Genomic DNA, 15,122 nt, shown 5'->3' with positions numbered 1-15,122 from the left:
ACGCAGCTCTTCCCCCCCGCTCCATCCCCTCCCCCCATCCCCCCCCCCCCCCCCCCCCCCCAGTCTCCCCGCACGGCGACCCGCATCGCCCGGCGGCCCCCGAAGCGTCCGCAGCGCCGCCCAGAGGCGAAGCGGCGGCTCAGGGTGCGGACGCGGCCCGGCTGGGGGGGGGGGGGGGTCCCCGGTGTTTGGGGCACCTCCGGGTGGGGAAACAGCCGGGGGCCGGGCTGGGGGCACGGCGCTGCGGATGGGGTCCCTCCTTAACGCTGCTCGGCCTCGGGGGGGGGGGGGAGGGGGGGCAGGGAGAGAGGATTCGGCACAGAGTGGGAGCTGCAGAGCTGGGGGGGGGGGGGGGGGAGAGGGGGGCCATGCAGGGATGTGGGGCTGCGGAGCTTCTGGGGTGGGGGGAGAGCTGCAGGGATGGGGGGGGGGGGGGGGGGGGGGGACAGAACCCACCATCAGCTCCACCACAGGCAGCACAATCCAGAAATGGGGGTGGGATTTGGGTTGGGGTCAGGGGTTGGTGGTCAGGGTTGGTTTTGGGGTTGGGGGTTAGGATTGGAGTTAAGGTTGGGGTTGGAGATGGGGCTGCTGGTCAGGGTTGGGGTTGGGGATGAGGTTAGTGTTAGGGTTGGGGTCAGGGGTTGGGGGTCAGGGTTGGTTTTGGGGTTGGGGGTTAGAATTGGAATTAAGGTTGGGGTTGGGCATGGGGTTGGGTTTGGGGTTGGGGTTGGAGGTGGGGTTGGTGGTCTGGGTTAGGGTTGGGGTTGGGGGTTAGGATTGGAGTTAAGGTTGGGGTTGGGATTGGGGTTGGGTTTGGGGTTGGTGGTCTGGGTTAGGGTTGGGGTTCAGTTGGGGTTAGGATTGGAGTTAAGATTGGGGTTGGGTTGGGTTTGGGGTTGGGGATGGGGTTGGTGGTCAGGGTTAGGGTTGGGGGTTAGGATTGGACTTGAGATTGGGGTTGGGATTGGGTTTGGGGTTGGGGATGGGGTTGGTGGTCCGGTTTAGGGTTAGGTTTGGGTTTAGGGTTGGAGATGGGTTTGGGTTTGGGGTTAGGATTGGTGTTGGGGTTGGGGATGGGGTGGTGGTCAGGGTTAGGGTTGGGGTTAGGATTGGAATTCAGGTTGGGGTTGGGTTGGGTTTGGGGTTGCTGGTCAGGGTTGGGGTTGAGGATGAGGTTAGTGTTAGGGTTGGGGTCAGGGTTAGGTTTGGGTTTAGGGTTGGAGATGGGTTTGGGTTTGGGGTTAGGATTGGTGTTGGGGATGGGATTGGTGGTCAGATTTAGGGTTGGGGTTGGAGGTTAGGATTGGAATTCAGGTTGGGATGGGGTTGGTTTTGGGGTTGGGGATGGGGTTGGTGGTCCGGGTTAGGGTTGGGGCTGGGGATTAGGATTGGAATTAAGATTGGGGTTGGGTTTGGGGTTGCTGGTCAGGATTGGGGTTGGGGATGAGGTTAGTGTTAGGGTTGGGGTCAGGGTTAGGTTTGGGTTTAGGGTTGGAGATGGGTTTGGGGTTAGGATTGGTGTTGGGGTTGGGGATGGGGTTGGTGGTCAGGTTTAGGGTTGGGGTTGGGGCTGGGGTTGGGATCAGGGCTGGGGTTGGGGTTAGGATTGGGGTTGGGGCTCAGTTGTGCTTAGGGGCCAGGGTTAAGTTGGGAGTTGAAGTTGGTTTTAGTGTTGGGTTGTCATTGGGGTCAGGTGTGGGTTGGGGTTAGGGTTGGATTTAGGGTTTTGGGGTTAGGGTTGGGATTAGGCTCAGGATTGGGGTTGGGGTTCAGTTGGGGTCGGGGTGGAGGTTGGGGTTGGGATTAAGTTTACCGTTGGGGGTCAGGGTTGCGGTCAGGGTTGGGGATTTAGGATTTAGGGTCGGGCTTGGGTTTGGGTTCAGGATTGAGGTTTGGTTTAGGGTCAGGGTCGGGGTCGGGGTTAGCTGTGGGTTTAGGGTCAGGATTAGGGTCGGGGTCGGGGTGAAGTGAACGGTTGGGCGCTCGGGGTTGGGCTCACGTCGGGCTTTCAGGGCTCCCCTCCGACCCCCTGCCGGTCCTCCCGAAGGTCGCGGGGCGGCGCTGAGCCGCGGCCGGACCCCGATGCGTTTGGGGAAGTGGGGGGGGACCGAGGAGGGGGTTTGGGGAGTGCCGCCCTCGTGCCGAAGGTGCGGGGTTGGGCCGGCTGCGTCATCCGCGGAGGCGGGGAAGGGCAAGGTATTAAACTCGCCCCGGTCCCGGGCACGAAAACGCGGCGGAGGCTTCGGGACCGCGGGCACCTGCAGGGCGCACCCGAAACGCGAGCGCCGCGGGCAGGTATGCGGGGATGGAACGGCGAGAGGCGGCGGCGGGGCTGAGCGGGGGCCGCGGGAGCGAAGCCAGGAACGCCAGGAATGCGGCTCCGCCCGCACCGGGCTGAGGACGGAGGCGGCGGACGCGGGGCGGCGGCGCGGGGAGGGGGAAGCGGGGGGGGTCCCGCGTGGGGACGGAGCGAACCCCGCACCGCGCAGCCGAACCGACGGCGGTCGGCGCCGCGGGGCAGCGAGACGGGGGGGCTCCGTGCGTCCTCCGCTCACTCGGCGGCCCCCCCCGCCCCAATTCTCGCCCTCCTGGGACGCCCCGCATCAGCCCCGACTCCCGGAGCTCCGCGGCGCCCAGCCCCGCTCCCCACCCGCAGCTCCGCCGTTCCGTCCCCGAAGCGGCGCCCCCCGCACTCGGACGATCCCGGTCCCTCTTCCCTCCCACCTGCCGCTCCGGGGTCCCGCAGAACGCGTGGCCGTGCGGGACCGAGCGCCGCAGCGACCGCAGCGGGGAGGGTTGGGAGGGCTGGGAGGGCTGCGCACGGAGCCGGGGGTGCCTGGGGGGGGGGGGGGGGGGGTGGGTGCGGGTGTGCAGCTCGTAGCACCGGGGTGGTGCTGCGTGTGGAGCAGAGCGAGGAGCAGCGTGTGGAGCAATGCCTGGAGCAACGCATCGAGCAGCGAGAGGAGCAATGAGCGGAGCAGCGCATGGAGCAATGAGTGGAGCAAATCCCGGAGCAATGCAAAGAGCGATGCATGGGGCAATGCATGGAGCAATGCACGGAACAATGCCCAAAGTAATGCCCAAAGCAATGCACAGTGCGGTGCACACCGTCGCCAGGTTGTGCAGTGCTGTGCAGTGCTGTGCAGTGCTGTGCAAGGCTGTGCTGTGCTGTGCAGGGCTGAGCAGTGCTGTGCCGTGCTGCGCTGTGCAGTGCTGTGCAAGGCTGTGCAGTGCAGTGCAGTGCTGAGGAGCACCTGGAGCGCAGCCAGGAGCTGCCCTGCTCACAGCTCACCTTACTCACAGTTTCCGTGGGGCTGACGCCGTGCAATGAAAGGGAGCAGCCCCCTCCCCCCCCACCCCCCACCTCCTCCTCGTGCCCCCTCCCCTCCCTTCCCCACCCCACTGCCTCCTCCCTGTGCCTCACAGGGCAGCTGAGCTGCGAGTCTCCTTTCCCGCAGCCCCCGCGGAGGCTTTGTGTCAAACCTGAGCGCTGCCCCGCTCCGGGCTGAAGGTTTGGAGCTACGGAAGCAGAAAATCAGAGAATCAGAGACGGTTTCCGTGCCCGGGGACCTGCAGGATGGGCTCGGGCCGTGCGGGCCTCCCCCCCCCGGTGCCCGCTTTGCTCAGGTTGCACGCGGGGCTCGCCGAGTCTGCGTGCCCACAGCTGCACCGCCCGCACTGCCGATGTTTGCTCTGCTGGCGCCGGGCAGGGCTGTGAGCCGAGGGTGGGACCCGCACCCAGTCCTCACCTCGGTGCAGCCGCAGCGGCGCAGCGTTCGGTGCCCCGCATCGCCGTTCCGCTGCTGCGGGGCTGCTCCCAGCCCGGGTGGCTCTGAGGAGCCGTCTTGAGGCCCCGCCGCTCCGCACAGCCCCCCACGGAGCCGTGGGACGCGGAGCCGTGCGACGGTCGGGTTGGAAGCGCCCTTCAGGATCACGCTGGGTTGGAAAGGAGCCCCCCGGAGCTCAGCCTCAGCCCTGCGGGGCGCTGGGTGACCCCCGCCAGCTCAGAGCCTCATCCACAGCCCCAGGCACCTCCAGGGGTGGCTCCGGGGAAGGGATTCCTCCCCCGATCTGCTCCCGTTCTCCCCTCCGTCAGTTCGAAGCCGTTCCCTCCGGTTTGCACGGCGCAGCGCTCGGCTGCCTCCTGTTGCTTTGGCAGCCCCTGCGCAGCCAGCAGCTCTCCGAACACACCTGAGGCCAGCAGTTCCCACTCCTCCACAAGGGTCTGCAGCATTCACTCGCTTCTCCATGCCTTCCTGGGGCTTTGCCCACCTCACCCCGGTGCCCTCGGGTGCAGCCCTGAGCTCCCTGCACAGCGTCACATCCTTGCGCATCCCGCACGGAGCCGGCGCTGCAGCTCAGGGAGCAGCAGAGGTGTGCCTGCAGCGGGCACAGGGGAGACACACAGCGAATCATAGCATCACAGAACGGTTGGGTTGGAAGGGACCTCAAGGATCACGAAGCTCCAACCCCCCACCAACAGCAGGGCCACCAACCTCCCCGTTTCACAGCAGCCCAGGCTGCCCAGGGCCCCATCCAACCTGAACACCTCCAGGGATGGACGGGGCATCACAGCCTCTCTGGGCAGCCTGTGGCTGCTCACCCCCACTGCCCATGAGATACATTTCTTCTTCCCCACGTGTAGCTTGCAAAGCATAGAAAGGCGGATTTCTCACTGATTTTCCCCATTCTCTCCCCTCTCAGCAGGTTGTGTGAAGGGGACGCGGCGCGAAGGGAGCAGGAGGATGGCGAGCGAGGCAGTGCTGAACGGGGCGGTGGTGAATGGGGCAGCAGTGAACGGGGCGGCGATGAACGGTCACAGTGAGCACAGGGACGAGCCGGGAGCAAAGTGCCGGGATGCTCTGCCGGGTAAGCAGAAGGCAGCAGCTGGCAGGGATGCGGCACCGATGCATCCTGTTGGTGCAGTCAGCAGGGATGCGGCAGCGATGCATCCTGGCGGATCACCCTTGGAGGCAGCTGGCAGGGATGCGGCGGCAGTGCACAGCAGCGGCAGGGCTGGCGGCATCGCCGGGGTGTACGTGGAGGCTATGAAGAAGCCGATGAGCTTTTATGATGCCACCAGAGAGCACCTGCTGAGCCTGGAGCCGGCGCTGCTTCTCCTCGAGGCGCAGGCGGCCACGGGTGGCATTGCTGATGTGGGGCAGAAGTCACACGTGGCCGTGGCAGAGGCCGTGCAGAGGGGGCTGGTGGGGCTGGAGCTGAAGGAGAGGCTGCTGGCTGCCGAGAGAGCAGCCGTTGGCTTCACGGACCCCTACACGGAGGAGCAGATCCCTCTGTTCCAGGCGCTGCAGAAGGAGCTGCTCGGGAGGGAGCAGGGCCTGCGGCTGCTGGAGGCCCAGCTGGCAACCGGGGGCCTCATCGACTTGGCCACGGGCGGGCGGCTCCGGGCAGAGGCTGCCTGCGAGAAGGGGCTCCTGGATGAGGAGACGGGGCAGCTCCTGTGTGACGGCAGCGAGGAGAGCAAAGGGTTCCTCGACCCCAACAGCATGGAGAGGGTCAGCTACGCGGAGCTCAGGGGGCGATGCGTGGTGGATCCGGCCTCGGGGCTCCTCCTGCTGCCCCTGCAGCTCACATTCGCGGGGCTGGGAGGGCGAGTGAGCGGCACGGAGCTGCGGGACGCCGGCATCATCAGCCCCGACGCGCTCAGGGCTCTGCAGGAGGGGAAGGTGTCAGCCGGGGAGGTGGCAGAGGACGACGCGGTGCAGCGGTTCCTGCGCGGCACAAGGAGCGTGGCCGGCGTGGTTCTGCCCTCCGGGGAGCGGAGGAGCCTCTACCAGGCACTGCAGGAGCACCTCCTGCTGCCCGGCGCTGCGCTGGCGCTGCTGCAGGTGCAAGCCTCCACCGGCAGCCTGATCGACCCCATCCAGAACAGGAGCTTCTCCGTGGATGAGGCCGTCAGGAGCGGCCTCGTCGGCCCCGAGCTGCATGAGAAACTGTCTTCAGCAGAGAGGTCCATCAGCGGCTACAGGGACCCCCACACCGGGGAGATGCTGTCCCTGTTCCAAGCCGTGAGCAAGGGCTTCGTCCCCAGGGACCACGGCCTCCACCTCCTGGAAGCTCAGATGGCCACCGGCGGTGTCATCGCTCCGGGCCGGCACCTCCGTGTCCCCGCCGAGACCGCGTGCCGCTGGGGGTACCTGGATGAGAGCACCCTGCAGCTCCTCGCCAATCCCACCGAGGAATCCAAAGGGTTCTTCCACCCCGGCTCCCAGGAGAAGCTGAGCTACGCAGAGCTGCTGGCGCACTGCGTCACCGACCCCAGCACCGGGCTCCTGCTGCTGCCGCTCGGTGACGGAAGCCAAGGAACGCGACTCTTCCTCGACCGCGGCGCCCAAACGGCTCTGGAGAACACAAAGGTGCCCGTCGCCGTAGGCAAGTTCAAAGGAAAGTCGGTGTCTCTCTGGAAGCTCCTTTTCTCTGACTACATCCAGAGCGAGCAAAGAGCCGCCCTCACCCGGCAGCACCTGGAGGGAGCGCTCTCCATGCGGGAGATGGCCGAGGCCGTCCGTGCCGCCGTTGAGGAAATGGCTTCTGCAGCCAACATCACCTTTGAAGGGCTGAGGGGACGCGTGACGGCCGACCAGCTCCTGAGCTCCGAGATCATCAACCGGGATCTGTTCAAGAAGCTGAAGGAGGGGGAAACGTCAGCCAAGGAAGTAGTGGGCATGGACACGGTCAGGAAGTACCTGGAAGGGACCGGGAGCATTGCTGGGCTGCTGCTTCCCGAATCCCAGGAGAAGATCAGCATCTACCAGGCCAAGAGGAAGGGGCTCCTGAGGCCAGGGACGTCGCTGATCCTCCTGGAGGCTCAGGCTGCCACCGGCTTCGTCATTGACCCGGCGGCCAACAAACGTTACTCTGTGGACGAGGCCTTAAGGGCAAACGTCATCGGCCCCGACGTCTACGACAAGCTGCTGTCAGCAGAGAAATGTGTCACCGGGTACCGAGACCCCTGCTCGGGGGACAAGATCTCGCTCTTCCAGGCCATGCAGAAGGAGCTGATCGTCAGGGAGCACGGCGTGCGCCTGCTGGAGGCCCAGATCGCCACCGGCGGCATCATCGACCCCGTGCACAGCCACCGCATCCCCGTGGAGGTGGCCTACAGGCGCGGCTACCTGGACAAGAAGATGACCGTCATCCTGTCCGACCCCAGCGACGACACCAAGGGCTTCTTCGACCCCAACACGGAGGAGAACCTCACCTACCTGCAGCTGAAGGAGAAGTGCGTGACGGAGCCGGGCAGCGGTCTCTGCCTGCTCCCCCTGAACAGCAAGAGGCGGCAGTTTGTGGATGCTGCCACGCGTGAGCTGTTCTGCAGCTCCTGGATGCCCGTCCGCTTCGGGCGTCTGCGAGGAGAGAAGGTCTCTGTGTGGGAGCTGCTGACCTCCGAGTATTTCAGCGAGGGGCGGCGCCGCGAGATCTTCAACCACTACCGGCTGAAGAAGCTCAGCCTGGAGCAGATCCGGGCCATGCTGGAGGAGGAGATGAAGAAGTGGGCCCCCATCAAGTTCCCGGCCCTGAGGGGCAGCGTCAGCGCGTACCACCTGATGGAGACGGGCATCATTGACAGGACCCTGCTGGAGGAGGTGCTGGAGGGGTCCGTCAGCCCCGAGGAAGTCCTGCGCATGGACTCGGTCAGGAAGTACCTCTACGGCTCCGGCAGCATCGGAGGCATCGTGCTCCAGCCCTCAAACCAGAGGATGAGCATCTACGAGGCCATGAAACAGAACATCGTGGTACCCGGAGTGGCCCTACCGCTCCTGGAGGCGCAGGCTGCCACGGGCTTCATCATCGACCCCGTGAACAACCAGAAGCTCCGTGTGGACGAGGCCGTCAAGGAGGGCGTCATCGGGCCGGAGGTGCACGAGAAGCTGCAGCAAGCAGAAGGGGCAGTGTCGGGCTACAAAGACCCCTTCACGGGCAGGAAGATTCCCCTCTTCCAGGCCATGAAGAAGGGTCTGATTGCGGACAAGCAGGCCATGCAGCTGATGGAGGTGCAGATGGCGACCGGAGGCATCATCGACCCCGCGTGTGGCCACCACGTCCCCATCGAGGCCGCCCAGAAGCGCGGGTGCCTGGATGAGGACACAAGCAGAGCCCTTTCCGAGCCCAGCGACAGCAACAGAGCCTTCTGCCTCCCAGACAGCAAGGAGAACGTGAGCTACGCCGAGCTCATCCAGCGTTGCCAGAAGGACGAGGAGTCTGGCTTCCACCTGCTGCCTCTGCGGCAGACGGCCGCTCCTGCCTACACGGATGAGCAAATCCAACAGCTCTTCCAGGAAACCGTGGTGAAGGAGAAAGGAGTCTCCCTGTGGGCCCTCATCCACTCCGGGTACTTCACCGAAGAGCAGCGGAGGAGCTTCGTGGAGAGGTTCCGTGCAAAGGAAACGTCGCTGCAGCAGCTGATTGCGCTGGTGCTTGGGCTGGTGGGGGAGATGGAAATGAAAGCCCGCACCCACATCGTGCTGGGGGGTCTGCAGGGCAGCGTCCCTGCCGTCCGGCTGCTGGAGGCCGGCATCCTCACGGAGAAGATGTTTGAAGAGCTGGCTCAGGGCATCCGAACTCCTGAGGAGGTGGCTGAAGTGGGCGACGTGAAGAGGTACCTGCAGGGCACGGGCAGCATCGCTGGGGTGATCCTAGAGGAATCCAAACAGAAAATGAGCTTTTACGACGCCATGAAGAATAACCTCCTCCTGCCCGGGGTTGCCCTGAAGCTGCTGGAAGCTCAGGCGGCCACCGGGTACCTCACCGACCCCGCCACCAGCCACAGGCTCAGCGTGAGGGACGCTGTGCGGGCCGGCGTCGTTGGCAAAGAGCTCACCGAGGCGCTGCTCCGTGCGGAGAGGGCGGTGGTGGGCTACACAGACCCCTACACCGGGAGCCCCATCTCCCTGTGCCAGGCGGTCCGGAAGGAGCTCGTTCCCATGGCTGATGCTCTGCCTTTGCTGGAGGCCCAGCTGGCCGCCGGAGGGGTCATCGATCCCATCCACCACCATCACCTCCCACTCCAGGCTGCGTACAGGTACGGCTTCTTCGACGAGGACTTGAACCAAAGCCTCGCGCGGCTGAACGACAGCACCCAGGTCTTCTTTGACCCGAACGCGAAGGAAAACGTGACCTACCAGCAGCTGAAGGACCGGTGCGTTTATGAGGCTGAGACGGGTCTCTGGCTCCTTCCTCTGTCCAAAAATGCAATGTTCTGCGTGGACGACCAAACCGTGGACGTGCTGAAATCCGTGACCGTCTGCGTCAACGTAGGGCGCTTCAAAGGGCAGACGGTGTCCGTCTGGGACCTCCTCAACTCTGAGTACATCACAGACGGCCAAAGGAGAGAGCTGGTGCAGAAATACAAAGACGAGAACGCCGAAGCACTGCGAGAAATCGTAACGACTGTCACCACCATTATCGCAGAGACCGAGGCACAAGGCAGGAAGTTTGCCTTCAAAGGTCTGCGGAAAAAGGTGTCCGCCGGTGATCTCTTCCGGTCCCAGCTGATAGACAAAAAAACCCTCGATGAGCTCAACCAGGGCAAGAAAACGGTCCAAGAAGTCACCAAAATGGACTCTGTCCGCATTTACCTGGAGGGCAGCAATTTCATAGCGGGGGTCCTCATCCAGCCGAGCAACGAGAAGATGAGCATCTACCAGGCCATGAGGAAGGGCATCCTGAGGCCGGGCACGGCGCTGGTGCTGCTGGAGGCGCAGGCCGCCACCGGCTTCATCATCGACCCGGAGAAAAACAAGAAATTCTCCGTGGAGGAGGCGCTGGAGGCCGGACTCGTCGGCGTGGAGGTTTATGAAAAGCTGCTCTCTGCAGAAAGAGCTGTGACGGGCTACGTTGACCCCTACACAAAAGCACCCATGTCCCTCTTCGAAGCCATGAACCAAGGGCTGATCGTGAAGAGCCACGGCGTGCGCCTGCTGGAGGCCCAGATCGCCACCGGCGGCATCATCGACCCCGTGCACAGCCACCGCATCCCCGTGGAGGTGGCCTACAGGCGCGGGTACTTCAACGAGGAGATGAACCGCGTCCTGTCCGACCCCAGCGACGACACCAAGGGCTTCTTCGACCCCAACACGCACGAGAACCTCACCTACATGCAGCTCCTGGAGAGGTGCGTTCAGGACGCAGAGACGGGGTTGTACATGCTGCAGGTTGTGCAGGAAGGGGGGAAATACTTCTACGTCGATGAGCTGACGAGACAGGTTCTGCAGTCAAAGCCTCTTCAAGTGAGAGTTGGAAGATTCAAGGGCCAAACGGTGTCCGTCTGGGACATCCTCTACTCTCACTATATCTCGGAGCAGAAAAGGAAAGAACTATTAAAGCAATACAAAGGCAAGGCTCTTACTCTGGAAGACCTTGCAGCTCTCATCCTCAAAGTAATTGAGGATACAGAGCAAAAAGGAGAAGCCCTCAAGGTTAAAGGACTGCGGGGCGAGGTGTCGGTGTCAGAGCTGTTCAACTCGGAGATAATTGACAAGGGGACTCTGGAGCAGCTGCAGGATGGGAGCCTGACGCTTGACAGCCTCACCAAGCGGGACGCAGTCAGAAGGTACCTGGATGGCACCGGGAGCATCGCCGGCGTGCTCCTGCCATCAAGGAAAGAGAGGATGAGCATCTACCAGGCAATGGAGAAGGGGCTCCTCTCCGAGCAGTGTGCGCTGGGGCTGCTGGAGGCGCAGGCTGCCACCGGCTTCATCATCGACCCAGTAAAGAACCAGAAGCTCTCCGTGGACGAGGCCGTCTCCTCCGGGCTGGTGGGCAGCGAGCTGCACGAGAAGCTGCTGTCTGCAGAGAGAGCAGTGACAGGATACACGGATCCCCAGGTAGGCGCTAAGATCTCCCTCTTCCAGGCCATGAGGAGTAAGGTAGCAGCCAAGGAGCACGGCGTGCGCCTGCTGGAGGCCCAGATGGCCACTGGTGGGATCGTCGACCCCGTGCACAGCCACCGCCTGCCTGTGGAGGTGGCCTACCGGCGCGGCCACCTGGACGGGGACACGTTCCTCCTGCTTTCTGATCCCGACCACGGCAGCAAAGGGTTTATAGACCCAAACATCCGCGGGAAAAGCAGCTACAGTCAGCTCCTGAAACGGTGCTCCAGAGACACAGACACAGGGCTGTACCTGCTGCCGCTCCTGGAGAAAGAGGAGGACTATTTCTACATCGACGAGCGTACAAAGAAAGCGCTGATGGCAACAAGGGTGGAGGTGTCTGTCGGGAAATACAAAGGCAGTGAATTGTCGCTGTGGGAACTGCTGTGCTCCGAGTACATCACAGAAGAGAAAAGAAGAGAACTCGTGAAAAAATACAAAGAGGAATCCCACCACATCGTGCAGAGAATCATCGACGTAATATTAAACATCATCAGGGAGAAAGAGCAACACAGAAGCGACGTTTGGTTCCAAGGCATCAGACAACAAATCACAGCGTCAGAGCTTCTCAGCGCACAGATAATAACAGAGGAAACCATGCGAAAACTCAAGGAAGGAAAAGAGACGGCAGAAGAAATAGCAAAGAAGGAGGATGTGAGACGATACCTCGAGGGAACGGGCTGCATCGCCGGCGTGCTGGTGCCCTCCAAGGCCGACCCCGCCAAGATGGAGAAGATGAGCATCTACCAGGCCATGTGGAAGGGCATCCTGAGGCCGGGGACAGCACTCGTGCTGCTGGAGGCGCAGGCTGCCACCGGCTTCATCGTCGACCCAGTAAAGAACCAGAAGCTCTCCGTGGACGAGGCCGTCTCCTCCGGGCTGGTGGGCAGCGAGCTGCAGAAGAAACTGGTCTGTGCCGAAAAGGCGGTCACGGGATACAGCCACCCGTGCACGGGACAGAAGATGTCCCTCTTCCAGGCCATGCAGAAGGAGCTGATCGTCAGGGAGCACGGCGTGCGCCTGCTGGAGGCCCAGATCGCCACCGGCGGCATCATCGACCCCGTGCACAGCCACCGCCTGCCCGTCCAAGCCGCCTTCCAGCGCGGCTACTTTGACCACGAGATGAGCCGCGTCCTGTCCGACCCCAGCGACGACACCAAGGGCTTCTTCGACCCCAACACGCACGAGAACCTCACCTACATGCAGCTCCTGCGCCGCTGCGTGCCCGACCCGGACACGGGGCTGCTCATGCTGCAGCTGATGGACAAGGGCTCGGCGCTCTACCAGCTGAGCGAGGACGCCCGCAGAGCCCTGCAGACCGCCCGCACCAGCGTCAGCGCGGGGCTCTTCCAGGGCCAGAGCGTCACCCTCTGGGAGCTCCTCTTCTCTCGCTACGTCCCCGACCGCCGGCGCCAGGACCTCCTGCGCGACTACAAGGCGGGCACGCTGAGCATCTCCGACATGACCGCCCTTCTCAGCGCCGCCGTCACCGGGGCCGCGGGACGGGGCCGTGCCGCCTCCGGCCAGGAGGTCCTGCCTCCAGCCCACAACGGCGATGGCAGCAGCTCCCAGCAGGACGGCGAGCGCCACAAGGACACGGACGCAGACACGGAGCTGGAGCTGGAGCTGGAGCTGGAGCTGGAGCAGGCCCTGTCGTCGCGCAGCGTCGAGGTGTCGGGCGGCGACTTCCACGGCAGGAAGGTGTCCCTGTGGGAGCTCCTCTTCTCCAAGTACGTCTCCGAGGCCAAGAGGCGCGAGCTGCTGGGGAAGGCCCGCGCCGGCAGCCTGACGCTGGAGCAGCTGGCCGGGCTGCTCGCCCTCCTGGTCCAGGAGGCGGTGGAGCGGAGCAGCACGGTGACGTTCCGCGGCCTCAGGCGGCAGGTGAGCGCCTCGGACCTGCTGGACTCGGGCATCATCGACAAGGACACGCTGGCCGACCTGGTCCAGGGCTCCAAGACGGTGGAGCAGGTGACGCAGATGGCCTCCGTCAAGCGCTACCTGGACGGCACGGGCTGCATCGCCGGCGTGCTGGTGCCCTCCAAGGCCGACCCCGCCAAGACGGACAAGATGAGCATCTACCAGGCCATGTGCAAGGGCATCCTGAGGCAGGGCACGGCCCTGGTGCTGCTGGAGGCGCAGGCTGCCACCGGCTTCCTCGTCGACCCAGTAAAGAACCAGAAGCTCTCCGTGGACGAGGCCGTCTCCTCCGGGCTGGTGGGCAGCGAGCTGCACGAGAAGCTGCTGTCGGCCGAGAGGGCCGTCACGGGCTACACCGACCCCTACAGCGGCGCCCAGATCTCCCTCTTCCAGGCCATGCAGAAGGGGCTGATCGTCAGGGAGCACGGCGTGCGCCTGCTGGAGGCCCAGATCGCCACCGGCGGCATCATCGACCCCGTGCACAGCCACCGCCTGCCCGTCCAAGCCGCCTTCCAGCGCGGCTACTTTGACCACGAGATGAGCCGCGTCCTGTCCGACCCCAGCGACGACACCAAGGGCTTCTTCGACCCCAACACGCACGAGAACCTCACCTACATGCAGCTCCTGCGCCGCTGCGTGCCCGACCCGGACACGGGGCTGTATTTCCTTAAGATTTTTGCTAAGTAATTATAATTATTGTCTTTTTTTTTCTCTGTTATTTCCTTGGTGAACAATTTTCAGTCTGTTCCGACTTGTTTTGCCTCTCGCACTTTTGCCTCCCTTTCTTTTCTCACCGACTTGCCTTGTTTTTCTTATTCTCCTTCGAGCACTTTCATTATTTCCTTCTTCGCTTTCATTTTGTCACCGTACTCACGCATGAAATATGGTTTTGAAGTGACTCAGTGATGCATTACGTTATAGCGTCTAATCCTGTTTCTTTTATTACCTTCCTGGAATTCATGAATCAGCCCAGCTTATCTCCGCTCATTTATGTGCAATATATTGTATGCTTTCTTCTTATATGGACAAAATCTCCTGCAGTATTCGCTGACGTGAGAACGGAATTTCTGTTTCCCTTCTCATGCATGTTCTTTACGCACTGAACATGTTTGCACCGATCTCCACGGCACTGACACGGTTTTAGGCTCGCACATCCAAAGCTTACATGCAGGCACAGCACCCTGCTTACACTGGCTGCTCCTGGAGGGCTTGCTGAGCTTGCTCTCACTGCCCCAGCCTGCTTCCCCAGGGGTCCCTGGGCCGCTTGCTCTCAGCCGAGTGCTGGTTGGTCTCTCACTGCTTCGTGCGCTGCAGTCACTCGGTACTTACTCTCATAGCATCCCCCTCCCCGAGGGTGCTTCCCCTCCCTCCAGTTCTCTTGTTCTATAGAGAGCCCCCATAGAGTTTTTCCATGAGATCCTCACGGGTGATGGGACACAGCAGCGGGTGCCGTGCCGGACTGCTGGCCGGGGCTGTGCTGGGAGCAGCGAGCAGCAGGGAGCTGCAGGAGGGAGCCGTGCCCCCGCTGCTTCCTTCCCCCGCTGCTTCCTTCCCTCCTTTCTCAGCTCTGCAATCCCCTGTGTTTCCCTCAGCTGTCCTCCTCCGGGTGCAGCCCATGTTTGCGCTCCCACATCGCAGACGGCCCTGGGACCGCCGTGCCGCACGGCGCTGGGCTGAATAACTGAGCTGAATAACTCCGCTCCTGCTTAATAAAAGGAAACTTACAAGCCTCAGATGCATTGCCTGTGGATGTTCGTAATTAACACGGTCTGGAAAAGCGAGTTTTCACTGCTGTCTTTAGAGCTGGCAGGAGGTGAGATGTGGAGATCAGCCACAAACCTCAGCGGAGCAGCAGGGACGTGCGGGACTCCCATCCCTGGGGGCGTCCCAGGGGTGAGCAGATGTGGCGCGCAGGAACAGCGGCGCAGTGGGGACGGCTTGGGTGGGACTTGGTGATCTTGGAGCTCTTATTCAACCTTAATGACTCTGAACACATGATCGCATGAGCGGGCATGGTGGGGACGGGCTTGGGATTGCCCTAGCTCAGGTGCAGTGCCTTGCTCTTGGCCTTGTTGAACTCCATGAGGTTGGCATGGGTGCACCTCTCGAGCCTGTCCAGGTCAGGTATAGTGGACAAAGTAATGATGGGTGCATGATTAGTGGCTGAGCTGCTGGGAATTAGCTCTGCAGAGAAGGATCTGGGTGTCCTAGTGGAGCTAGTAGTGTGCTCTTATGGCTAAGAAGGCCAATGGGACCCTGGAGTGCATTAAAAAGAGCATGGCCAGCAGGTTGAGGGAGGTGATCCTCCCC

At 62.8% G+C, this 15,122-nt stretch overlaps 1 protein-coding gene across 1 annotated transcript; it reads left to right on the top strand.

Annotated features, from left to right (window-relative positions):
- The first annotated feature begins 2,226 nt into the window (after positions 1-2,226).
- On the top strand, positions 2,227-14,344 carry EPPK1 (epiplakin 1). The gene is made up of 3 exons (XM_052665197.1): positions 2,227-2,298; positions 4,708-8,318; positions 9,273-14,344. Exons 2-3 carry the CDS (start codon positions 4,749-4,751, stop codon positions 13,497-13,499), a joined length of 7,797 nt encoding a protein of 2,598 aa, XP_052521157.1. The 5' UTR covers positions 2,227-2,298; positions 4,708-4,748; the 3' UTR covers positions 13,500-14,344.
- The last annotated feature ends 778 nt before the right edge of the window (positions 14,345-15,122 follow it).

This window comes from Tympanuchus pallidicinctus, unplaced genomic scaffold, assembly GCF_026119805.1.
Source record: "Tympanuchus pallidicinctus isolate F22 unplaced genomic scaffold, pur_lepc_1.0 scaffold62, whole genome shotgun sequence".
NCBI lineage: Eukaryota > Metazoa > Chordata > Aves > Galliformes > Phasianidae > Tympanuchus > Tympanuchus pallidicinctus.
This window is presented reverse-complemented; position numbering and strand designations above follow the sequence as displayed.

What these genes read in the sequence shown, in the direction of transcription:
- EPPK1 (XM_052665197.1), top strand. Translation starts at nt 4,749, where the DNA reads ATGGCGAGCGAGGCAGTGCTGAACGGGGCGGTGGTGAATGGGGCAGCA. An exon ending in TCCAGGAAACCGTGGTGAAG is followed by an intron (nt 8,319 to 9,272) that starts GAGAAAGGAGTC and finishes GTGACCGTCTGC; the next exon opens with GTCAACGTAGGGCGCTTCAA.